Source organism: Vitis vinifera, chromosome 13 (genome assembly GCF_030704535.1).
Source record: "Vitis vinifera cultivar Pinot Noir 40024 chromosome 13, ASM3070453v1".
In the NCBI taxonomy this organism is placed as follows: Eukaryota; Viridiplantae; Streptophyta; class Magnoliopsida; order Vitales; family Vitaceae; genus Vitis; species Vitis vinifera.
Genome location: NC_081817.1, coordinates 15,339,126 through 15,366,764, shown reverse-complemented (window position 1 = coordinate 15,366,764; position 27,639 = coordinate 15,339,126). Strand labels below are relative to the sequence as shown.

General features: G+C 38.0%; 1 protein-coding gene across 2 annotated transcripts in view; it reads right to left on the bottom strand.

Annotated features, from left to right (window-relative positions):
• Positions 1-5,661: 5,661 nt before the first annotated feature.
• LOC100245661 (serine/threonine-protein phosphatase BSL3) overlaps positions 5,662-27,639 on the bottom strand; it is a 103,400-nt gene continuing 81,422 nt past the window's right edge. For both annotated transcript variants that reach the window (XM_059741533.1, XM_002262810.5), the window contains exons 19-21: positions 6,773-6,908; positions 6,557-6,693; positions 5,662-6,159 (exon numbers count right to left, since the gene is read on the bottom strand). In XM_059741533.1, the coding sequence (XP_059597516.1) occupies positions 6,076-6,159; positions 6,557-6,693; positions 6,773-6,908 (357 nt within the window). In that variant the 3' untranslated portion in view covers positions 5,662-6,075. The remainder of the gene's footprint in view (positions 6,160-6,556; positions 6,694-6,772; positions 6,909-27,639) is intronic.

The following is a 27,639-nucleotide window of genomic DNA, read 5'->3' as shown; positions in this document are numbered from 1 at the left end:
TCTCTCTCGGTGAAAGCGAGAGTGCGAATGACTAAAGAAGCTCTAACAGCTGAGGCATCCAGGTACGAGTCCATTCTCGATGTCTTTGGGGGGGATCGGGTCCTCTTTTCTTCTTCTCCTCTCTCTGGGTGCGATCGGGTTTTGGTGGTGGGGGGTGTTTTGGGAATGGAAGTCATTGATGAAGGTGTTGGGTATTAGGCTCTGCTGCATGCCGTGCTAACTGACAGCAGTCCGTGGGAGACGAGTACAGAGGGGGAAAAGAATATGGGTAACAGGTTGCAGGAGAGTGAGGATCTGGAGGAAAAAAAAGGACCAGGGCAGCAGTTGGGATGAAAGTAGCTTGGCTAAGTTCAGTAAGACTCTAGGGTTCACGACAGAAAGTGTTGAAGGGGAAATTCTTAAATTACTATTAAGGCTGAAAACCAGAAGGGATCAAGGCAAGAAGAAAGGAATTTCAGGAATGTCTAGGTTTGATAGGGAAGTGAAAAAACTGAATGGTCAATTAATTATGAAGGAGAAAGCAGAAAGAAAGGTTTGGATAGAAGAAATGGGGATAGAACTTTGTGTTTTAAATGAAGCTTAAAATTTTATCTTGGAATGTTTGGGGGTGAATGACAGAAATAAGAAGAGTTTAATAAAGACCTTAATCAGCTCCTAAAAAGTGGACTTGGTCTACCTGCAAGAGACTAAAATGTCAGAGATGTCTATAGGGGTGGTGAGAAGTCTTGGAGTAGGGAGATTTTTAGAATGAGGAGTTCTGAATGTGAAGGGTGCATCTGGAGGGGTGCTGGTTTTTTGGGATAATAGAGTGTTGGAGCTGGTAGGGATGGAGGTGGGTCTCTTCTCCATTTCCTGTCGATTCAAGAACTGTGAAGATGGCTTTAGTTGGATTTTCTCAGTAGTGTATGACCCTACCTTGAAAAAATATAGAGAACTGTTTTGGGAAGAGCTAGGGGCCATCCGTGGGCTTTGGAGTGATCCTTGGTGTATCGGCGGAGACTTCAATATGATTAGATTTCCGAATGAGAGTAGAAGAGCAGGGAGGTTATCTTCTTCAATGAGAAGATTTTCGGAAGTGATTGATGACCTAGACTTAAGGGATCTCCCTCTTTAGGGGGGTCCATTCACCTAGAGCGGAGGGTTGAACAATCAAGCTATGTCCAAGCTAGATCGGTTCTTGGTGTCGGAGGATTGGAAGGGCCACTTAAAGGGGGTAGTGCAGTGTACTCTTCCTAGGCCAGTGTCCGATCACTTTCCTATCTTATTGGATGGGGAAGGGGTTAGTAAAGGACCTGTCCCTTTCCGGTTTGAAAATATGCGGCTAAAGGAGGAGGGTTTTAAGGACCTGTTGAAGGGATGGTGGCAAAGTCTAAGTTTTAATGGATCCTTTAGTTTCATCCTTGCAGAGAAGTTGAAGGCTTTGAAGGCTATCTTAAAGTATTGGAACAAGGATGTTTTTGGGAAGGTTGGAGTCAATAAGAAATTGGCCTTGGACAAGGTGGGTTTCTGGGATAGCCAGGAGAAGCTACGCCCTTTTATCAATGGAGGAACTGGAAGCTAGAAAGGAAACAAAGGGGGACTTCGAAAAATGGGGTCTAATAGAGGAGGTTTCTTGGAGATAAAAATCAAGAGAAGTGTGGCTGAGAGAGGGTGATAGAAAGACAGGTTTTTTCCATAAGATGACTAATTCCCATAGAAGGAGAAACTGTCTATCCAAGATTAAAATAGACGGAATAGGAGATTAAAGGGGGTGTGGTTGGAGCTTTTAAGGACCTTTTGACTGACCCGGGGGGCTGACACCCATCTATGGAAGGTTTGGACTTTAATAGAATTGGAGATAAGGAAACAGCTAGACTGAAGGAGGTATTTTCAGAGGATGAGGTCTTCTTGGCTCTCTCAAATCTGAATGGGGACAAAGCTCCGGGTCCAAATGGTTTCCCCCTTAGTTTCTGGCAATTTTGTTGGGATTTTGTCAAAGAAGAGGTTATGGGTTTTTTGAAAGAATTCCACGAGCATGGCAGATTTGTTAGGAGCCTGAATTCTACCTTCTTGGTCCTAATCCCAAAAAAAGCAGGCGTCGAGGACCTTAGAGACTTCAGACCGATTAGTTTGGTGGGAAGATTATATAAACTGTTGGCAAAAGTGTTAGCTAACAGGCTTAAGAAGGTAGTGGGCAAAGTGGTGTCTTCAACTCAAAACGCCTTTGTTGAAGGAAGACAGATTCTCGATGCTGCCCTTATTGCCAATGAGGCAATAGATTCTTTGTTGAAACGAAACGAGAGTGGGGTGTTATGTAAATTGGACTTAGAGAAGGCATACGATCACATAAACTAAAATTTTTGGCTGTTTGTAATGCAAAGCATGGGATTTGGGGAGAAGTGGATTGGGTGGATCTCCTAATGCATCTCTATAGCATCGTTTTCAGTCTTGGTCAATGGCACTCCGGAAGGCTACTTCAATAGTTCAAGGGGGCTGCGTCAGGGGGACCCCCTTTCCCCTTATCTTTTTGTGATAGGAATGGAGGCCCTTAGTAGGCTCATCCATAGAGCAGTGGGGGGAGGGTTCCTTTTAGGCTGTAGAGTTAATGAAAGGGGTGGGGATGGGGCCTTAGTCTCTCATTTGTTGTTTGTCGACGACACTTTAGTGTTTTGTGAAGCTTCCGAAGATCAGATGGTTTACTTAAGCTGGTTGTTGATGTGGTTTGAAGCCATATCAGGTTTGAGAATCAATTTGGACAAAAGCGAAATTTTTTCGGTTGGTAGAGTGGAAAATTTGGAGGCTTTGGCTCTCGAGGCTAGCTGCAAAGTGGGAAAGCTGTCTTCTTCTTATTTGGGGATCCCTTTGGGGGCGAACCACAAGTCTATTGCCGTTTGGGATGGGGTGGAAGAGAGATTTTGGAAAAGACTTGCCTTGTGGAAAAGACAATTTATATCCAAAGGAGGGAGAATCACTCTAATTCGTAGTCCATTGTCAAGTATGCCCATATACTTGATGTCTTTACTTCGAATGCCAAGAGTGGTTAGTTTAAGGTTGGAAAAAATTCAAAGGGATTTCTTGTGGGGAGGGGGTGCTTTGGAGAGGAAGCCTCACCTAGTTAATTGGGATACCGTTTGTTTGGACAAAAGGAAAGGGGGCTTGGGAGTTAGACATCTATCTACTCTCAATAGGGCCTTCTATGCAAGTGGAATTGGCACTTTGCGAATGAAATGGAGAGTTTTTGGAGGCATGTCATTAGTAGGAAAAAGGGGAGGAAGAAGGGGGTTGGGTTACTAGAGAAGTTAGGGAGAGTTATGGAGTAGGATTTTGGAAGGAAATAAGGAAGGAAGGTGCCTTTATGCAAAATAAAGTCGTTTTTTTAGTGGGGAATGGTAGAAGGGTGAAATTTTGGAAAGATAAATGATGTGGGAACCTCGCCTTCTGCAGTTCTTTTCCCTCATTGTATGCTTTTGCCTCCTCTAAGGAGGCTTGGGTAGAGGAGTTTTGGGATCCTTCGGGAGAGGAAGGGGTTTGGTGTCCTAGATTCTCTAGGCCCTTCAATGATTGGGAGGTGGAGAAGGTGGAGAGGCTTCTTTTGACAATCCAAGGAGTAAGGCTTATTCCTCTTGTGGAAGATAGAATGCTGTGGAAAGAGACTTCGAATGGGATTTTCTCAGTTAAATTCATCTATAATGATTTATCTTCAAGAAGAGTTGGTCTCTTCCCTCATGGTTTGATCTGGAGCCCTAGTGTGCCTACCAAAGTGAGCTTTTTCGCTTGGGAGGCTTCTTGGGGTAAGGTGCTTACTCTGGATCAGCTTAAAAAGAGGGGGCGTGCTCTTGCTAATAGATGTTTCCTTTGCTGTGAGGAAGAGGAGTCTATTGATCATATTCTTATGCATTGCTCCAAGGCAAGAGTTTTATGGGAGTTATTGTTCGCCCTTTTTGGAGTTACTTGGGTCCTCCCGTTTTCGGTTAGAGATACCCTTATTGAATGGAGGGGCTTTATCTTGGGCAAGAAGCGTAGAAAGGTGTGGAAGGCAACCCCTTTGTGCCTTTTTTGGGCGGTTTGGATGGAAAGAAATAGGATTGCCTTTGATAATGAGGATTTTTCGATTCAAAGGTTGAAAAATTCTTTTGTTTGTAATCTTTGGTTGTGGACAAAGTTGGTTGTAAATGAAGGTGCCTTAAGGTGCCTTTTGTATACCCTCTGTATGCTTTTGGGTTTACCTCAAGGTGCCCTTTTCTAATATATTTTTGCTTTTGCCTATAAAAAAAAATAAAATAAAGGGCATCGTAGAATTGAGATGACCTAGTACTGAGGTAAATCATCCATTCCCATACTTACTAATAATTATTTATATTTTTTATTATTAAATATACATGTTAAACAACATCCCAACAAGACTTTGAAAAGCAAATCAATGAAAAATCATGTTTTAAAACAGATAATTTCCAAATGAAATTATGTTTTTTAAAAATAATTTCAAAATAAAAATTAGATTGTGGACAAAAGATTTCTAAATTTGTAAGAAATCCCAAAGAAAAAAAAAACAAAACAAAAATTATGTTTAAAACGATTTCAAAACAAAAAAAAAACGTTTCAAAATGAAATCATGTTTTAAAAGAAACATTTCTAGTGGAAAATAGGATTTACTTATTAGGTTTTAAAATTTTGGAATTACTTGAAGTGATTTCTAAGCAATCATTTTATAGGCATTTGTTTTAAAATCACTTTTTTCTTCTTTGGGTTACATTACCAAAAATATTATCATAACACTCTTTATTTATATCAAAATATTAGGTGATTTTTCTTAAAAGAGTTTGTAATGGAAGTACAACTAATAATAGTACTATAAATTACAATGTTTTAATTAAAATCCCTCTCAAATATGTCATGAATTTCACTTGATTTGGAGTTCATTTTTGTATTAAAAAATTTGAAAAAAAAAATTATATAATCCTATATAAAAGAGGAACACCAATCATTTTTATGTGTTAAAATATCTTTAAAAATTATCAAACTCATTAATGAATCCAATATATCAACTTTTGCTTGATTTGAACTCCATTTGTTCAATAAAAAAAAATTAAAAATAATATTTATATGCTATGGAGAAGCCAACATAGTCAATCAAAACCGGTTTTAGTATGTGACCCATTAGTATTCATTGGTCAATTTTTGAATTCTAAATTATTTTTAAAAATTAGCAAATCTTAAACACCAAACAATCTTGGTTGATTTGGAATATGCCTGCCCAATAAAAAATTAGAGAAATTAGAAAAAATTTCAGAGAGGAGAGCATGCTTGACTCAAAAAATAACATTTAAAGACTTGAAGTATTAGAAGGTAGAGAGAGGATTAAAAAAAGGGTGTGATTATGTTTGGTTGTATTTTTTATTTTTTTATGATTTTTTGAAGTTTTTTTCGGTTTTCCGTATTTTTGTTTTGGGTGACAACAACTTCTATTTGTTACTTAAAAATTATTCTCTTTTTCACTTAACGTTGAATGATTGTTTCTAAAGAACATGACTCTGAAAGTAGCAAAATGACAAGTCAGATTTCTATGGTTTATGTAATTTATTTAAATAAGGGTGGCCCATGCATTATCATTGAACAATATCATACTATTAGCTATGGGAATCAAATGTCCTCCCTGCATTAAAAACAGAGTAACAACCAACAACAACAACAAGAACTCATTATCATTGAACAATATCATACTATTAGCTATGGGAATCAAATGTCCTCCCTGCATTAAAAACAGAGTAACAAAAACAGCTGCTGGGGGGAAATGAAAATTAAAGGTTATCTTAAAAAGACAAGTATATACAAGATCAAAGGGAAAAGGTAAAGGAAAAAAGATAAAAAGTGAAAAAAGGAAATCTATATATGACTCAATATACAAATAGAGATCTCTCAAAGGACACCATTTCTAACCATTCTTGACTATGGAAGGTGCCACCTTCATCTGGGGCTTCCAGAGACTTTGGCTTTCATGGATGCTTTCATGTGCTCGGGATATAGTACCTAGCTTATAAAGCACAATGATGGGAGTGCAGAGGCCCCGTACTGCTGTCAAAAACTCAAGACGATATGTTATATCCAAGCATGAGAACCGTGGTCGTTTGTCCCTTGAGGCCGGCCTCTAACTGGTGTTGGGGGGCGGCTGGCATTAAGTTCCTGAGTTTACAAAATGGACCAAATCAATCATATATCGAAGTGGAAGGTTAAAAGAAGCAACCCTCAAGCATCTTTTGAGATTTGAGAATCATGAAGGCACAAGAATGAATTGACCGATCAGAATTGATGAGGATAATATTGTTAAAGAAGTCAAGGAAGCAGCAGTCCAAAAAAAAAATTAGCAGAAATTATTTGTTTCCGTCGGTTTGGAGAGAACATATATGCTTAGTGAAAAGAACAAATAATTAATCTGAATAGTCCATGAATTTATTCAATACTTTAGGAACTAGCAAATCTCTAGTCATTGAAGTCTAGTGAGAAAGGAACAAATAATCCAATCATTTGGAAAAAAAAAAAAGAGTGGATAATTTTGTCACACTGGTTAATGAAAATGTACCTGCATCCATGCATGTTCAGTGTGCTTTGGGGATGCTTCAGGTGACGAGATTGCTGGTGGTAGAGGATGTATAAGTTTTGGAACTACCACAAGGTCTCTTCCCAAGACCAATATTGCCCCTGCATTATTTGCAGTCCCTGTAATAACATGAAAGATTTCATGTACAGTCTTAGAATGAAATAATGTTTCAAAATATACAAGCAAGGGCCAGCATACCACAGTAATTAGTAGCTGAAAAGAGGGTAATTAGATGCCCTTGAGCAAAGCGTTCAAATCCATCCATCACACATTCATGTGCACGTACAATTAATTGCACATCATTAGCATTACAGAATTCCATAACACGATCAGGCTGCAAAAAGGAACACATCTAGGTAGAAGAATGGACTAAAGGCTGAAACAAGCAATGTTACTTCTTATGACAAGAGATACATAAAGCAGATAACTAATACCAAGGCTTCCATTGTTAATAAACCACCACCCTTTGAAGCAACTAGTATTGCACATTTTTTATTTACTGTAGCAATGAATTACACCAGGTAGCCAGTAATAAGAAAAACTGGAACTTTAGCTTAAAAATCAAGTAATGTATGAACAAACACACTAGCTACATGGGACATTTATTTATTTATTATATGTTAGTAATAAGCTCAATCAAGATGGAGAGCCTTTGATTTTTGTTTTGTAGGAGCATTCTAGGGGATTTCTAAAGCCAACCAGGTCCATAAATCATTTTTCTTTTTTTATTAGAATAAATCTTTTATATATATATGTATGTATGTATGTATGTATGTATGTATGTATGTATATATGTATGCATTAGAAGGTGTATAAATCAATTTGCCTTTCGTAATTCAATTCATTTTATTTCTTAAGTCTTCATTATAGTTTTTATAGATTGTCATTAATGTCCTAGCCTTTTCAATGAGCCACATGATTTTTTGCAGTTTTATTAAACTAGGAGTCTAAGATATATCATATAGTATGTAACAAGGTTTATTAGAAGCCTTGTTAAATCAAGAATTTGACACATGTGCACACAAAAACACACATAGAGAAATGTATGTATATTTATTTATTTATTTGTATATAATGTTCTTTTAATTTGTGAAAAAAAAATCTGAAAAAAACTGATTCATTCCTCGGTAAAAATATTACGTGACTATGTAAAGTACAATAGTTGGCCTATAGAAAAAAGGAAAGAAACTATCCTAACCTTCTATAGATAGAAGATACAAATCAATGACACTGATACAATTAGAAACCTACAACCTATTTATAGAAAATAATCAACTATTTTGACACTCACCTTAAGCTGATGCAAAGATTTTTTGCATCCCAAGCTCACTAATTATCTGTTGAAAGTTTGCACTAAATAGTCCTTTTGTGAGCATATTTTTGAGTTGGTTAGAGGATGAAACATATGGAGTGCAAGCTTGTACGAAGTCTAGCTTTTCTTTTATAGTTGCTCTATTTTCACAATAAAGAATCATTGTGTACTCATTTCCCCAAACTCTACTTCCACGCTAGAATGGGCGACCACTAGTTGTTTCTGGTTTCTTCAAGTAACCAAATCCCCTTCTAAGAAGGTGCAATATACCCAGTAGTCAACCTTTTGTTTGTCATGGAGCCAACCAAGTCAACTTCCAACTTGAGTTCCCTAACTTTCTGAAACAAGAGCTCTTTCCCTAGAGTTCCTTTCAAGTATCTATCAATTTTGTAGATAGCTTTGAGATGTGGTTTAAGAGTGATGAAAACTGAAAAGCTATTATAGCTACTATCCAAGTAGACTATAAAGTTACTCCAAACACCGTCGAAGCCAAAATTTCTTAAGGAAAAATTTAAGATAAGCTAAAACTAGAAAGTTTTGGTTAACTACTTACATTTTTTTTTCTGGATAATCATCAAAAGTCCTTACAATAAGTAGGTTCTTCCTTTTTATAATGATAACCCTCAACTACTTTTTGAAGGTTTCCAAGACACAATTAGTAGCCTTTAATAACAAAAAACTAACCGTTTGACTTCTAATTTAATAACAAACTTTTTCCATGCAAACCTTTAATATTTTCAAACTTGTCATAAATTGTCTATTAATGACTGCATCATTCTCTCCACCTTGGAAGAAGCTTGTTCTCAAGCTTGGTGTTGCTGGAAACAACTTTCACGTTCTCACCAAAACATATTCTCATATGTTTTGGCAAATCAACCACATAAGCATTCTCCCCAATATTCTTGATGATTTTGTAGGGCCCTATCTATCTTTTACTTAGCTTGGAATAAGAGCCAGATGGAAATCTTTCCCTGTGTAGTTACACCATCACCACGTCACTTTCTTGAAAGCTTTGGCTGCACCTCTTCTGATTTGCATATTTCTTATACTTTGCATTCAACTCCTCAATCGTTAATCTGATTTCTTCATGCAGTTTTTTCATCAAGTCGGCCAAGTTTTCACCCTTTAAGCTATTTGTTCCCATTTCTAGTGAAGGAGCTAAATCATAAAGATGCATTGGTTGCTTCCAATAAAAAACTTCAAAAGGATTTTTGCCTATAGTTTGATTCCTGGAATAGTTATGAGCAAATTCTTCTTGTGCAACCATACCTTCCCATTGCTTAGGATTTTCTTCAACCAGGCACCTCAATAAATCACCCAAACTTCTATTAACAGCCTCAGTTTGTCCATCCATTTGAGGATGATAGGAAGTACAATACTGCAACCTAGTTCCAAACTTCTTCCATAAAGTTCTCTAAAGACAAGAAAGAAACTTGGAGTCTCGATCTGAGGTGATTGATTTTGGAACTCTATGCAATCACACAACCTCTTTAAGGTAGAGATTTGCTATATTTGATGCATTCATAATCTTCTTGCAACAAATGAAATAAGCCATTTTTGACAATCTGTCAACTACCACAAAGATGAAATCCATTCCCCATTGACTTCTAGGCAGTTCCACCAGATAGCCCATACTTACATCTTCCTAAGGAGTTGCAGGAACTGGTAGTGGAGTGTACAAACCCTTATTTTGAACTTTTCCTTTTGATTCTTGGCATGTTTGACACCTTTTAACAAATTTGTAAACATCCCTCCTCATTTTTGGCCAAAAGAACCTTTCAATCATAGCATGTGTTTTATCTTCACCCAAAATGTCCTCCTAAGCCTCCACCATGCATGTCTTGAATGATCTTTTCCCTCAAAGAGCAATCTGGAACACAGAGTTGATTCCCTTTGAATAGGAAGCCATCATGCAACAAACACTTTCCTGACTGCCCATTAGTATGATCCTTCCAAATTGAACCAAAGAAAGGGTCACTAGGATAAAGATCCTTGAAGGAATTAAAACCCTTCATAATAACAGTCATACTAGTCAACAACAAACTTCTTCGACCAAGTGCATCTGCCACTTTGTTACTGGCTCCAAACTTATGCTTTATTACAAATGTGAATCGTTGCAAGTAAGAAACCAAATGGGCATGCCTCTTGCTTCACTTTTGCTGGCTGTTGAGATGCTTTAAAGCTTCATGATCTGTTTGCAAAATAAATTCTTGATGTATCAAGTAATGCTCCCAATGCTTAAGAGCCTGAATGATAGCATAAAATTCTTTATCAAAAGTGTTCTATCTCCTTCTTATGTCATTCAATTTTTCACTGTAAAATGACACAGGCCTGCCTTCTTGACATAAAGCAGCTCCAATCCCAATTCTGGAAGGATCACACTCTACTTTGAAGACCCTTTTAAAATTTGGCAACACTGGTACTTGGGTTGAGTTGAGCATCTCTTTAATCTTTTGAAAACTTTCTTCAGCTTGTTTTGACCATTGAAACCTCCCTTTCTTCATGCAATCAATTACAAGAGCAATTATAGTGCTGAAATTCTTTATGAAGTGTCTACAAAATGAGGTTAGACCATGAAAACTGCGCACTTCTCCCACTGTTTTCGGTATTGGCCAGCTTCTAATTGCTTCAACCTTACTGTCATCAACTTTTATCCCTTCAGCACTAACTATATATCCTAAAAACAGCAAAGAATTAATGAAAAATTTGCACTTCTTCATATTGGCATGAACCTTTTCTCTTTTGAGAATTTCTAGTACTTCCTTCCGGTGTTGCAAATGAGACTCCTTGGATGGACTATAAATAAGTATATCATCAAAATACACCACCACAAAATTTCTATGAATGGTTTTAAAATTTGACTCATCAAACATATAAATGTGCTAGGTGCATTTGACAAACCAAAAGGTATTACAATCCATTCATAAAGCCCATGTTTAGTTTTGAAGGTTGTTTTCCACTCATCACCTTTTTGAATCCTAATTTGGTGATAGCCACTTTTAAGATCAATTTTAGAAACTACCTTTAGTCCATGCAATATATCCAACATATCATCTAGTCTTAGGATTGGGTATCGATACTTTATTGTTATCCAATTTATTGCCCGATTATCAATGCATATTCTCTAGGTACCATCTTTCTTTGGAGTTAATAGCATCGGAACTACACACGGACTCATTGATTCCCTTATATATCCTTTATGTAGCAACTCTTTCACTCGTCTTTGAAGTTCTTCATGTTCTTTTGGAGGCATTCTATAATGTGGCAAGTTTGGTAGGCTGGCTCCTAGTACTAGATCAATATAGTGTTGGATGCTTTTTTTTAGAGGTGATCCACTTCGCAACTCTATAGGAAATACCTCTACAAAGTTTTCCAGTAATGTCTTTTCTTCATTAGAAACATCTTGTTGGTTTTCTAAAACTTCCTTTACCAACAACAAAAAAGCAACTCCATTAGCTTCAAACTCATTTAAAAAGCATTGAACAGTTACACAAGATTGTTTTTGTTCGACCTTTAGACTTGACAAACTCTTCTCTCAACGGGGCAAGTACTACCTTAAGCCCATTTTTGTAGAAAGCATAAACATTCTTCTCTCCATGGTGGACAGTTTTATTGTCAAATTGCCATGGCCTTCCAAGTAACAAATGGCAGACTTCCATTTCCACCACATCACATAAAACTTTATCTGAATAGTTTTTCTTAATTGAGATGGGAACAAGACATTACTACACTACTTCTACTTCACCTCCATTCTTGAACCAAGGAATTCGATATGGCTTTGGGTGTGGCAGCACTTCCAAGTTCAGCTTCGTCACCATTTCTTTAGAAACAAGATTCTCACAACTTCCCCATCAATAATAATACTACAAAGCCTCCCATGTGAAGAACATTTAGTTTTAAAAATATTGTTTCTCCGCCAATCTTTAGGAGTTAACATGGAACGTCTTATCACTAAATTTGGAAGGTCATGATCTTCACAAAAGACTTCATCTTCTATGAATTCCAGCAGCCCTCTATTGCATTGAGGTTCCATCATTACCTCCTCATTATCATTATTTTCCCTTTCATATTCACTAATCAGTATGTTGTTGGCTTGTTTTCGACAATCAGAAGATTTGTGACCCTCTTTTTCCACATTTATAACATATTATTCTGCGTCCTGTAGGCTGAAATGAGTTGTTGCTATTTCTGAGAACATGATTTCTCATTATTGCACGCCCTTGGCCTTGGTTGTGAGCTTGGAAGTGAGTATTTGATCTAGAATTCTACAAATCATCAGTTGCTGCTACTGATTTTTGTTTGACATCTCCCTGTCGTCTATTACCCTTCAATTGATTATGCCCCCTCACACTTTTAATTGGATGGTTGTTAGACCATCTTTGTTGACTTTCAACCTTCATTGCCAACTAAACAACACCATATAACGTCTAGCAAGGTTGTAGTTCCACCAAATTTCTAACATTTGGCTTCAATCCTATTAAATAACGATGAATGACCTGCACTTCCATTTCAATTACTTGTACTCTAGTCCGCATTTTGTAAAACTCATTAGTGTGCTTTCGCACAAAACATTGGTCTTGCTAAAGTGATTGGTATTGCTAAAAAGGAATTCCTTCATAGTTCAATGGAAAGAATCGACTTCGGATTTGCTGCTGCATTTTATCCCAACTGTAGATTTTCTTCTTTCCAGATTGGACTCTTATCCTCTGCACTTGTTGCCACCAAGAAGACGCCTGCCCCTTCAATTTTATAGCCACTAGCTTCACCTTTTCTATTTTCTAAAAGATTTAGAAACTCAAAAACCCTTTCAACTTCATTCAACTGATATAAGACCTCCTCTAGTTGCTCCTCTCCAGTAAAGTGTGGAATGCCTACCTTAATGTTTAGATTTTGATCATAATCTATAGTGTGATGAAATGTCAGTTGCCTCTTAAAAGGTAAAACTTTTCCTTCTTCATCTAAAAAGTCTCCTATAGTTTGCTGGAACTCCTCCATAGCAGGTTGATTTCTCAAATTCCTCTGCAGGTAAGTTCGAAAATTCTACCTTGTTTGGCCGCTAATGGTAGAATTTGGAGCACCAAAAATATCAACTTCCTCCAATCTGGCACAAAGTTGATTAAGCTGTTGTTGCAAGTTTGCAAACTCTTCTCTAGTTGGGGTGCTTCCTGTTGGTTGTGCTGTTGTAGCTTTCAAATGATCCCCAGACCCAACCATTAATTCAAAACAATCACAAATTTGGAATAAAGGCTTTGATACCAATTGAAAACTAAAAAGTTATTATAGCTACTATCCAAGTAGACTACAACCAAGTTGCTCGTAACACCACCGGAGGCAAGATTTCTTAAGGAAAAATCTAGGATAACCCCTTTGCATAAGCTGAAACTAGAAAGTTCTAGTTAACCACTTCTTATATTTTTTTTTTGGATAATCATCAAAAGTCCTTACAATAAGTAGGTTCTTCCCTTTTATAAAGATAACCCTTAACTACTTTCTAATTTAATAACAAAAAACTGACCTTTTAACTTCTAATTTAATAATAAACTTTTTTCCATGAAAACCTTTGATATTTTCAAACTTGCCATAAATTGTCTATTAATGACTGCATCAAAGGGAGCACACATAAACTGAGTTACCAGACTCATAACCTAAGGTATATCTGATCTTATGTATAATAGGTAGATAAGCATACTAACCATTCCTTGATACATCCCTCAATCACTTGGTTCTTCCTTGTTTTTATCCTAGCCATGATTGGTCTTGTTAAAATATGTGGTTGACCTTGTAGATTTTAATTTTTTTTTTTCTTTATTTTCTTAGATCTTCTTTCATTATGTACTTTAGCAAGTCTTAGATTTGTGGGTAATAGTAAGGATTGTATATTTTTAGGATCTGAGTTAGCTTCCTAATTTTCTGTAAAATTTGTTTATATATTTCCTTGTAGTCTCTTTGTTTTTGAAATATGAATCATTCAGAAACTTTGTTTTCTTTTACATGGTATTGGAGCTTAAATTTTTTTTTTTTTAATAATTTTCTCTCCTTGAAGAAAAAAAAAATCTTCTTTCTTGGTTTACATTGCCAACATTAAATTTCTTGTTTTTAGCTTTCATTGCCACTGGTTTTTCATACCCTTTTTTGTTCATTATCTTCCTTGGCCATGTTAGAAATCTTTGAAAATACCCTTACAAATGTCTTTTCATCTCAAACTAAAGCTACGTCTAAACAATCTGACATTGCAAATTACAACAAAAAAATGAATGGAGAAAAATTTTGAATGGTCCTAATCAGCGAAACTTTTTCTCACGAGTAGAGGAAAGATGAAATATTTACATGGTACCATTAAGGAACCAAAGAAGTTTGATTTATTTTATGAATCATGGGATGCTAAGAATTACATGATTATATCATGGCTACTAAATTTTACGCTACCAGAAATTAGAAAACCATGCTTATACCCTCTCCTCAACCAAAGAAGTTTGGGATGCCATCTCATAAACCTACTCAAAAAAAGGAAATACTTATGGGATTTATGAGTGGAAGACTACAATTCACAACACAATAACAACCTACTACAACACCCTGAAAATCTTGTGGCAAGAGTTGGATCTTCAACAACATTTTGAGATGGAATTTGTAGCATATGTAGATCAATGTTGCCTGAGCTATAGGAATGATATTGTGTCTTTGACTTTCTTGCTGGTCTTAAGCCTGAATTGAATGAGGCGAGAAGTAGAGTAAATGCTTTAGTGAAGCTTATTATTATGTGCATAGTGAAGAAAGTAGGAGAAATGTCATGTTAGCACTAGTCTCTCGAGAATTCTACCCTCAAAGTTGCTCAGGATAGTCACCCTACTGATTCTTTGGGTTCCTTCAAACCATGGAAAAAAAGGGTTGGAGAAAAATATAATAGATGGTGTGATTATTGCCATAAATCAAGACACATGAAGGAGACTTGTTGGAAGTTGAATGGAAAGCGACCATTTGGTAATAAAGGAAACAAGTGGCCTTTTAAGAAGGCTTGTCAGAGTGTCACTAGCAAGAACTTAGAACCAGGAAGTGCTACTCAATCCTTGGGGAAGGCTTCTTTCACTAAGGATCAATTAAAGCTCTTGTATAAGATGATGAGACACCATCAACTCATCCTCTCTTTGCACAATTACATAATATCCACACAACCCTTAATGTTCTTGACAAGTCTCCATCTAAACCCCGGATCATTGATTCAAGGGCTTTAAATCACAAGACTAATTCAACACTTCATTTTCTAACCTACAATCCATGCTTGGTAAAAGGTAAAATCATTGTTGCAAATGGATCTTCTATCCACATTAATGGCAAAGATCCATTTTTTGTTTGTACTTCATTGCCTTTAAAATTTGTTCTTCATGTACCTAAGATTGCATGCAATTTATTATCCATTAGCAAGGTGACCAACTCCCTTAATTGTTGTGTAACTTTCTATCCCACTCATTGCATTTTTCAGGTCCTAAATACGGGGAAAAAGATTGGTAGTGCTAAAGAGAAAGGGATTGCATTATTTGACTCTTGGAGCTACGAAAGCTTCACAAGTTTATTTTTCAAAGATTGTTGATAAGAAAGAAAAGGGGATTTCGCTACCACATTATATATTTGGTCATCCAAACTTTGTGTCCCTTAAATTACTATTTCCTCAATTATTTGTTGATTTTGTGAAAAGAGAGAAAAGGGAGAATCCCTAATTTTTGTTATTAAAAAACTGTCAATAATACACATTGGACTTGGGTATATATATACATGTTAGTGGGACCCACAATACAATAAGGAAAAAAAAGCAAAAGTAAAACTGTATACTATCTAACACTCCCCCTCAAGCTGGAGCATATATGTTATATGCACCAAGCTTGTTACAAATGTATTTAATTCTAGGACCTCTGAGAGATTTAGTAAAAATATCTGCTAGTTGATCATTTGAATTGACAAAACTAGTCGCCAGACATCTTGATGCGATCTTCTCTCTAATGAAGTGACAGTTAACTTCAATGTGTTTTGTTGAGAGAGAGAAAAAGAAGAAAAACCTTAATTCTCATTCATGTAATGTCTACTTACAATTGAGAGATATATATATACAAGGCTAGGAGTCCTAACTACCATACATGTGACCTATATTAACAAGGAAAGATAATATACTATAAATACATTATATTCAACACTCCCCCTCAAGCTGGAGCATATACGTCATATGCACCAAGCTTGTTACAAATATATTTAATCCTAGGACCTCTGAGAGATTTAGTGAAGATGTCTGCTAGTTGATCATTTGAATTGACAAAACTTGTAGCAATACATCCTGATGCGATCTTCTCTCTAATAAAATGACAGTCAACTTCAATATGCTTGGTCCTTTCATGAAAGACGGGATTGGATGCAATATGTAATGCAGCCTGGTTATCACAGATGAGTTTCATCTGTTCATCCTTTCCAAATCTCAACTCCTGAAGAAGATGTCTCAACCATATGAGTTCACATGTTGCCAAAGCCATAGCTCGATACTCGGCTTCAGCGCTAGATCTGGCCACTACATCTTGTTTCTTACTCTTCCAAGATATTAGATTACCTCCAATAAAAACACAGTACCCTGAAGTGGAACGTCTATCTGTGGGTGAGCCAGCCCAATCTGCATCTGTGTAACCAACAACTTGAGTATGACCTCTATTCTGGTACAATACACCTTGGCCTGGTGTACTTTTGATATATCGAAGAATACGGATTACGGCATCCCAATGGCTATCACATGGTGACTGTAGGAATTGACTAACAACACTCACAGGAAAAGAAATGTCTGGACGAGTAATGGTGAGATAGTTCAATTTACCTACGAGCCGTCGATATCTCCCGGGGTCTCCTAAAGGCTCCCCCTGTCCTGGTACAAGTTTGACATTCGGATCCATAGGTGTGTCTACCGGTTTACAGTCTAACATACCGGTTTCTTCCAGGATGTCTAAAGCATACTTCCTTTGGGAAAGGACCACACCAGAACTGGATTGAGCTATCTCAATTCCCAAGAAATACTTGAGTTTCCCCAAGTCTTTGGTCTGAAAGTGGGTAAAAAGATGTTGCTTTAGTTTCTGAATACCATCCTGATCACTGCCTGTAATGACGATGTCGTCCACATAAACAACCAGATAAATACACTGCCCCAAGGAGTTATGATGATAAAAAACTGAATGGTCTGCTGTACTGCGAAGCATGCCAAACTCTTGAACAACAGAACTAAAACGGCTAAACCATGCTCGAGGAGATTGTTTCAAGCCATATAGAGAACGGCGTAACCTGCACACAAAACCAGACTCCCCCTGAGCAACAAAATCAGGAGGTTGCTCCATATAAACTTCCTCGGCAAGATCACCATGAAGGAAGGCATTTTTAATATCCAACTGATAAAGAGGCCAAGAACACATAGCAGCCATGGAGAGAAGCAAACGGACAGAAGCAATCTTGGCAACAGGTGAGAATGTGTCACCATAATCAGAACCATAAACTTGAGTATAGCCTTTAGCAACTAAGCGGGCCTTAAGGCGATCAACCTGACCATCAGGACCAACCTTAACTGCATAGACCCAACGACAACCAACTGTAGATTTACCAGAGGGTAAAACAACAAGATCCCAAGTGCCATTAGAGTGCAGAGCAGCCATTTCATCCACCATTGCCTGTCGCCAGCCTGGATGGGAAAGAGCTTCATGGGTGCTCTTTGGAAGAGAAACAGAGGATATAGCAGAAACAAAAGCAGAATAGGGTGAAGATAATCGATGATAACTCAAAAAATTGTAAATAGGATGAGGATTACGAGTAGAGCGAGTACCTTTCCGAACAGCAATGGGTAAGTCATTAGGAGAAGGCAGAGCCGGGGCAGGTGAAGCCGAAGGGATAGGAAGTGAGTCAGCAGGTGCCTCAGGAAAAGGGAGAGGAGCAACGACACGAGGGCGACGATGATAAACCTGAAGTGGTCGAGGGGGCATAACATCAGGTGGGGAGACAATGGGAATGGGCAAGACTTCAGAAACAGGAAGAGACTCAGAAGTGGTGGAAAAAAATGGTGAGTCCTCAAAGAAGGTGACATCAGCGGAGATAAAGTATCGATGAGTCTCAAGGGAATAACAACGATAACCCTTCTGAAGTCTGGAATATCCCAAGAAGAGGCACTTCATGGCTTTGGCGGAAAGCTTGTCCTGTCCAGGAGTGAGAATATGAACAAAGCAAGTACAACCAAAGACACGAGGAGGAAGGAAATAAAGTGGTTGGTCAGGGAAAAGAAGGGAGTGAGGAATCTGATCGTGTAAGACAGAGGAGGGCATACGATTAATCAAATAACAAGCGGTAAGAACAGCGTCCCCCCAAAAACGAAAAGGAACGTGACTATGGAGGAGGAGAGTACGAGCTGTCTCAACAAGATGTCGATTCTTGCGTTCAGCTACCCCATTTTGTTGAGGAGTATGAGCACAAGAAGACTGATGAAGAATCCCATGATGAGACATAAACGAAGTAAATTGGGCTGAAAAATATTCCCTGGCATTGTCACTGCGTAACACACGAATAGAAATATTGAACTGGGTTTGGATTTCAGTATAAAATTTCTGGAAAATAGAGAATAACTCAGCTCGATTTTTCATTAAAAATAACCAAGTACATCGAGAATAGTCATCAATGAAAGTGACAAAATACTGAAATCCTAAAGTAGACGCAGTCCGACAAGGACCCCAAACATCAGTGTGGACAAGCTCAAAAGGAGACTTTGCCCGATTATTCAAACGCTTTGGGAACGAGACACGAGTATGTTTCCCAAGCTGACATGACTCACACGGAAGCGACGACAAAGTGGAAAAACGAGGAACCATCTTCTGGAACTTGGAGAGACTAGGGTGGCCCAGACGATTGTGAATGAGGAGAGGAGCATCAGTGGAAATGCAAACTGCAGGAGATGAATCTGAGGTGAGGTGATAGAGGCCTTGAGACTCACGTCCTATGCCAATCGTCTTCCCCGTACTCCGGTCCTGCAAGGTCACAAATTTATCAGAAAAGGTAATAGAACAATTAAGAGTACGAGTGATTTTGCTGATGAAAATAAGATTAAAAGGACATTCAGGAGTATAAAGGACAGAAGTGAGAGGTAGAGAAGGCAGAGGAAGGGCCAAACCAATACCTTTAGCCACAGTTTGAGAACCATTAGCTAAGGTAACAGTAGGTAAATCAGAGGTAGTAGTAATAGAGGAGAAAAGATCCTTATTACCAGATAGGTGATCAGATGCTCCAGAATCTAGAATCCAGGGTCCAAGAGAAGATGTGTGGGTAAGGCAGGCAGAGGCATTACCAGGCTGGGCAACAGAGGCAATAGAAGCCTGAGATGTCTGAGATGCAGAGGAGCTCGGAGGCTGAGGCAGCGGAGAATCAGAGGACTGGGCCATATGGGCAGTGCGAGGAGGTCTTCCATGTAATTGATAGCAACGATCGCGAGTGTGGCCAAGTTTATTGCAATAGGTGCAATGAGGACGTTGGCCTCTACCTCGGGTACCACTGCGTCCTCCTCGAGAGGTAGTTTGAGAAACTAACACAGAAGAATCTGAAGCGCTATCAGATGGCAAAGTCTGAGTGGACGAGATACGGAGGAGGCGAGCAAACACATCATCCAAGGACGGAACTGATGAACTACCAAGAATCTGATCACGAATAGGCTCAAGATCCGGACGGAGGCCAATAAGAGTAAGGACCATGAAGAACTTGTCAAGCTGTGTTTGTTGAGCCCCAACATCAGGAGTAAGAGGCATCACAGTCAAGAACTGCTCTTTAAGAGAGGCAATCTGACCAATATAAGTAGATAGATCCAAGTCCTGTTGGCTGAGATGGACAATAGCAGAAGCCACCTTATAAAGACGCTGGATATCATTCGTGTATAATCCTTTGGCCTGAGTCCAAAATTTAAAACAAGTTTTATAGGCCTGAAGATGAAGAAGAATCCGGGGATCAACCGATTGCCATAATACACTACATAACTGTGCATCTATCTTCCTCCACTGTACGCGGTCAACCTCAGGGATATCTGCCTCCTGGGTAACCAAGTGATCCTCATATCCTTGACCCATAAACCAAAGTTCAACAGAGGCAGACCAGGAAAGATAATTTTCACTGCCAACCAATTTCTCTGAGGTAATCATAGGAGATCCAGAGATAACAGAGGTAAAGATCTGATTTTTGGTGGTCATATTCATGTATTTGGATCGAAGAGAGCCCTAATATGGCTTCAGATTGCGGTGTGGCACCACCGAAAAAGGGAGACGGCCTCAGATCGCGACGTGGTACCACCAGAAAGGTAGAAGAACACTTCCCAAGGCACGTGCAGGGATTGGGGTGGAGAGAAAGTAGCCGGAACTTCGCCGGAAAGGCTGTTTGGAGGGCTGACGGAGACAAAAATCCCCAAAAGAGGTACGTGCAGGGCTCGGATGGGAGAACCAGGTAGGTAGGGATGCTGGTCGGCGGCAGACGAGGCTGGAGGAGGAGGCGCGTCGCCGGAAAAGGCCTCACGCGCCCTCACGCGCCGGCGCGTGAGATGCAGTCGCCGGCCGGAAAATGGCGCGTGGCCGGCGCGTGGATCCTCTTTTGGTGCCGGTGCCTTCACAAAAGTTGGAGATCTCCTCCAGGCGCTCCTTCTGGTATGGTCGGTGTCGGAAAAATAGTTCGCCGGAAAAGTTCGCCGGAAATTTCGCCGGAAAATTTCGCCGGCGGTGAGTGGTTTCTAACGACGTTCCGACTGACCGGAAAGTATTGGGAGATGGGGAAGGTGACCGGAATGAAACACGGTCACCGGAAGGTTGCCCGGAGTTGATGACACGGGAAACAGGAAAGAATTAGGTTTTCTTCCCTAGCTCTGATACCATGTTGAGAGAGAGAAAAAGAAGAAAAACCTTAATTCTCATTCATGTAATGTCTACTTACAATTGAGAGATATATATATACAAGGCTAGGAGTCCTAACTACCATACATGTGACCTATATTAACAAGGAAAGATAATATACTATAAATACATTATATTCAACATGTTTGGTCCTTTCATGGAAGACTGGATTGGATGCAATATGCAAAGCGGCTTTGTTGTCACAGATGAGCTTCATCTGTTCATCTTTTCCAAATCTCAACTCCCGAAGACGATGTTTCAGCCATATGAGTTCACATGTTGCCAGAGTCATAGCTCGATACTCGGCTTCAGCACTAGATCTGGCCACTACATCTTGTTTCTTACTCTTCCAGGATATTAGGTTACCTCCAATAAAAACACAATACCCGGAAGTGGGAAAGGCTGTTTAGAGGTCCGGCGGAGACAAAAAAACCCCAAAAAATGCACTTGCAGGGCTCGGTTGGCACAAACATAGATGGAGAGTGGCTAGACGGTGTCAGGCAAGGCTAGAGGTGGAAGCACGTGGCCGGAAAGTGCTCCACAGGCCCTCACGCACCGGCGCTTGAGGTTCAGGCCGCCGGAGAAGGAACGCGTGTGGCCGGCGCGTGACTGAGAATCTTCATCCAGTGCTTTGACAAAACTTGAGGATCTCCTCCTTGTGCACCTGATGGTATGGTCGGTGTCGGAAAAGGACTTCGCCGGAAAAAGTCGTCGGCGGTGAGATTTTTCTGACGGCGATACAGTTGATCGGAAAGCTTAAGGAGATGGGAAAGGTGACCAGAATGAAACACGGTCACTGAAAGGTTTCCCAGGATTGATTCATGGATAAACTAAAAATAATTAGGTTTTTTTTTTCTCCCTAGGCTCTGATACCATGTGAAAAGAGAGAAAAGGGAGAATCCCTAATTTTTGTTATTAAAAAACTGTTAATAATACACATTGGACTTGGGTATATATATACATGTTAGTGGGACCCACAATACAATAAGGAAAGAAAAGGAAAAGTAAAACTGTACACTATCTAACAGATTTTAACTTTTCAAATTTCAATGTCAAGTTTGTGAGTTGTGTAAGAGTCATCATGTTCCTTTCCATTTGAGCAATAAAAGATCTAAAATTCCTTTCTTTATATCCAGAGGGATGTATGGGGACCATCTCGAGTTACTTCTTATTCGGGCTATAAATGGTTCGTTAGCTTTATTAATGATTGCACTAGAACGACACGAATCTATCTTCTAAAGGAAAAATTAGAAGTTGCTTCAACCTTTAAAACATTTCACAAGATGGTCCAAACCCAATTCCATACCAAAATCCAAGTTTTAAGGATTAATAATGGGAAAGAGTATTTCAATACCATTCTAGGCTCATATCTTCTTGAAAATGGGACCTTACATCATTCTTCTTGCAATAATACACCCTAGCAAAATGGAATGGCTACAAGGAAAAATAAGCATTTACTTTAGGTAGCTAGAGCTTTGATGTTTACGAGCAATGTGCCCAAAATTTACTCACTAATGTTGCACTAACCGTTGCCTATCTTATTAATCGTGTGCCATCTAAAGCCATAAACATGAAAATTCCTATTTATGTTTTTAAGTGTCATTTTCCTGGTGTTGATTTTTTTGGTTCTCTTCCTCTTAAAATATTTGAGTGTGTTGCCTTTGCTCATATTCATAGTTGGGAAAGGTCTAAACTTAATCCTATAGCTCTTAGGTGTATATTCTTAGGCTACTCTCCTACACAAAAAAGGTACAAGTGATTCCATCCTTCAACAAAGAAAATTTTTGTGACTATGGATGTTAAGTTTTTTAAAAATCTCTCATACTATCCTAGGATAGATCTTTAGGGGGAGAAAACTAGAGTTGAAGATCTTTCCTGTGCCTTCATTCGTATATCCAGCTATAAATGACCTTTCCTTACTCAAATTTGACCAACCTATCAACCAAAGGGAAGCTAGCAATGAGTTGGAAAAGCAACAAGATGAAGGAAATGAAAATGGGTAACAAGAACAACAACTTGAGTTAACCTTAAGGTCTAGCTCTTTATATCCAAAAACTGGGAAAAAAAAATTGACAAAGTAGTGGAGGATAACACTGGAACTATAAAGACACCATTAGTTTATTCTAGAAGCTAACGAGATAACGTGATAGATCCTCTCTCTCTCTCTTTCTCTTAGTCAATCTTCTACTCTAGAGACAGTTACTGCACATCCCTTGCCCCTTTTAAGTTCTTTGTTTAAATCTGACTTAGATATTCCAATTGTTATTAGGAAAGGGGTTAGAACTTGTACTAAACACCCTTTGTCTAACTTTGTCTCTTATCATCGTCTTAGTCCTAGCTACAAAGCCTTCATCACTAATTTGATCTTAGAATCTATTCCTTACAATATACAAGAAGCCTTACAATATACAAGAAGCTCTAAGAGACCCTCAATGGAGGAAAGCTATATTTATGAAGATGAGATCCTTATATAAGACTAAGACTTAGGAAGTGGTAGAGTTACTATGTGTAAAAAAAAAAAAACAGTTGGCTCCAAATGGTTATTTACCATTAAATACAAGACAAATGGTTCAATTAGAGACATAAAGCTAGATTATCAAGAGACATTCGCTCCTATGGTAAAAATGAATTCCATTAGAATCCTTTTATCTTTAGTTATTAGTTTAGATTAGTCTCTTCACCAATTTGCTTAAAGAGACCAGGATGATAGGTTGTAAACTTGCGAATACACCCATTGATCCTAATCATAAAGTAGGATCTGATCATGATGGAAGTCTTGTTGATAAAGGTAGATACTTGAGGCTAGTGGAAAAGTTGATTTATTTGTTGCATATCAGACTTGATATAGTATATGCAGTAAGTGTGGTGAGCCAATTTATGCATTCACCAAGGGAATGCCACATGGATGTTGCTCAAGGGATTCTTAGCACAAGGCATATGTGAAATAATGTGGATTAAGATCCTACTAAAAGAATTGCATATGGAGCCTAAAGACCTAATGAAGAATTATTGTAATAATAAAGCAACTATCAACATTGTACATGATCTTGTTCAACATGATTGGACTAAACATGCTAAGGTGGATACTCATTTCATAAAGAAGAAGAGCAAAAGCGGAATGATTTCTACACCTTTTGTAACTACTGAACAACGGTTAGCACATACTTTCACAAAAGGAATCCTAAGTATCATATTTTTATTATATTGTTGGCAAGTTGGGAACACATGATATCTATGCCCCAACTTGAGAGGAAGTGTTAGAATATGTGGTTGACTTTGGAGATTGATTATATTTCTCTTTGCTTTCTCAAACTTGATTATATTTTGTGCTTTAAGCAAGTTTTAGATTGTAGAGTGATAGTATATTCTTAGGATTAAACCTAATTTAGTGTCTTATTTTTAATATTTTTGCATAGCTTGTTTATATATTACCTTGTCATCCCTCTAATTTGATAATATATGAATTATTGAGAAACTTCATTTTCATTTTCAATAAGATGCATATTTCGCAATAGAATGACTTCTGCAAGAACAAGTGTCTTTCCGAAGTGCAATGGAAATATCATGATTAAGAGAAATTCTCTCACTACTAGACTCAAGAATCAAAGTGGAATTAGTAACCAAATTACCTATATCATTTGAGTTACCTTTATCTAGTGAAGTTTCTTAGCATAGTCTAGTAGGTTAATGATCTTTATCATGATGATTCTTCCTTCTAGAATAAACACAAAATTCACTTTTGAGGTTTTTTTGTTATCGTATCTCCACTTGTCAATGAGTTTTCATAGTTTATAATATTCAGACCAATAGTATTAGGATTAGTCAGAGTGGAATTCAGTGAAGAAAAGGTAGGTAAAGGTAAAGAAGCCAACAATTTCCAAAAATGGTCTTCCTTCACATTATTCTCCCCCTAAATAGTACCTTTGGTAAAGAATGATTGGTTTTCAAAGAATGTGACATTCATACCAACCAAAAAAATTTCAAAGATACTATTACAACACTTTTGCCCTTTTTGTCTTAGAGAATATCCTAGGAACACACAATTTACAACACGTGGATCAAGTTTTGAACAATTTTGTTTATGAATAGGGACAAAAGCCACACAATTGAAAACTCTAAGAGGCAATAAGGTGAAGATTAGAGTATGAGCAAAGACTTTTAACAAACTATTTAAAGGAATTTCAAACTTTAAGACCCAAGTTGGCATCCTATTAATAAAATATGAAGCTATAAGGGTAGTTTCACCCCATAGATATTTAGGAACCCCCATGGTGAACATTATTGCAACTCAACGTTTTTCCTCTTAGTGACATAGTTTTGTTGTGGGGTATCAAAGCAAGTGGATTGATGGAAAATGCCTTTTTCTTTTAGAAAAATTCCATGGATTGAGTTGAAGAATTCTTTTCGATTGTTAGTTTTAAATATTTGAATTTTGTCTTGGGATTGGTTTTCAATCATAGTATAGGGTTCTTTAAAGAATCTCTCACCCTTTGATTTTTTTTTTTTTACTAAGTATGCCTAACACACTCTAGTATGATAACTGGTAAAAATGATGAACCACCTAGTTCCAATGACATTGGCCACACAAGATGGACCCCACATATTGCTATGTATAAAGGAAAAAGTTTTAGATACTTAATAGGGTTGAGAAGGAAAACAAACACAATGATGCTTGGACAATTGATAACTTTCACATTGAAATAATAAAGGATTCACATTCTTAAACAAAGATGAAAACAATTGTTTTAAATAGGAAAAACTAGAATGGTTTAATCTCCAATGCCACAACAATATCTGACTTTCAACAAGAAGAGAAACTACACTATTGCTAACAAGTTGAATTTGTTCACTCTTTATCGAATCATCATATAAGTAATAAAGTCCATTTTCATTCTAACACTGCCAATCATCCTCTTCAAATGCAGGTCTTGAAATTCACAGTGAGAATCAAGAAATTTAGTAATGCAAGTGGAGTTTTTACTGATTTTGCTAACAGACAACAAATTATATGAAAGTTTAGGAACATGTAACACATATTTTAAAGTTACATGGACCCTTTTCCTGTAATAGGTGACAAACTATCATCAACAATTCTAACTTTTAATTGGCCAGAACAAGGAGTATAAGAGGTAAATAGTTGTGATAAACTAGCCATATGATCGGATGCACTTGAATCAATGATCCATGGTATAGAGTTCTTTAAAGTAGTCAAGGCACTTAGAGGATTACCTTTTTGAGCAAAAGAATCAATTGGAATTAGAGTTTGAATGGAGTGAGTTTAATGCAACAACTTGTAGAGATGTTGTAGTTGCTCTTTGCTAAAAGGAGATGTTTAAGGTTTTGAAAATTGCATCTTTATTGCAACTTGCATTCGTTGCCTTGATTTGTCTCCAAATTGGCCACCCTTCCAATTTATAGATTTGCCATGCAATTTCCAACAAGTAGTCCTTGTGTGTCAAGGCTTATTGTAGAAAACACACCAGGCGTTAGCCTTTTCTTCAACCTTTTGTTGCAGTTTCTAATTGGTTATAGCAGTTGTAGTTTCTATAGTTATGCTATTCAAGGTAGAGTTCTCAGTTGAGGCACTGACAGGATTTTTTCTCATTATCACTTTCTTCCTGCTCTCCTCTTTAACCTTCGAGAATATTTCTCTAGTAAAAGGTAATGGCTCCTTGCCTAAAATATAGCCTCGTAGATCATCCAAATCTGCATTGAGTCACATTAGAAATTCAAACACGCAATCCTTCTTTAAGTTAATCTTCTTGAATAGGGCTCCATCCATGGCACATGCCCACTCAATCTCATAAAAGAGATCAAGTTCTTACCATAACCCTTTGATAGTGTTATAATACTGTGTAACACTTTGATCACCTCACTTAGCCTCATGAGTCTTTGTCTTGATTTTGTAGATTTGTGCTGAATTTCCTAAATTGAACTATGTTCTCACCTACTACCTCTTATGTCCCTTCTACAGTAGAGAGAAACATATATGCCTGACCAATTTCTGGTTCCAAAGAGTTTACAAGCCAGGAATGACCATTGAGTTCTCTGCATCCCAAATAGAATAGGTTGGATCATCTTTTCTCAGAGCCTTTGTTGCACCAGTCAGATAGCCAATCTTTCCCTTTCCTTTAACGAACAAATTCACGGACTAGACCATCTTAAGAAGTTCAGTTCCCTTAATCTATGAGTAATAATTTGCAAAGTTGGATTGTCTCCTGTACTTGACAATGTAATCTATGAATTCTAGGTAGGACTTTGCTTTAACAAGTCACCTGAGAGCACCTTACTAGTGTTGAATATGATGTATTTATAGTATGTTATCTTTCCTTGTTAATATAGGACACATGTATGGTAGTTAGGACTCCTAGCCTTGTATATATATATATATATATATCTCAATTGTAAGTAGACATTACATGAATGAGAAATTAAGGTTTTTCTTCTTTCTCTCTCCCCCAACATGGTATCAGAGCCAAGGAAGAAAACCTAATTCTTTCCTATTTCCCGTGTCATCAACTCCGGGAAACCTTCTTTCCTGTTTCCCGTGTCATCAACTCCGGGAAACCTTCCGGTGACCGTGTTTCATTCCGGTCACCTTCCCCATCTCCCAATACTTTCCGGTCAGTCGGATCGTCGTCAGAAAACACTCACCACCTGCGAACTTTTCCTGCAAACTTTCCGGCGAACTTTCCGGCGACTCCTTTTTCCGACACCGACCACACCAAGAGGAGCGCCTGGAGGAGATCTCCAACTTTTTCAAAAGCATCGGAGCCAGAAAACCGTCCACGCGCCGGCCACGCGCATTTTTACGGCCGGCGACTGAATCT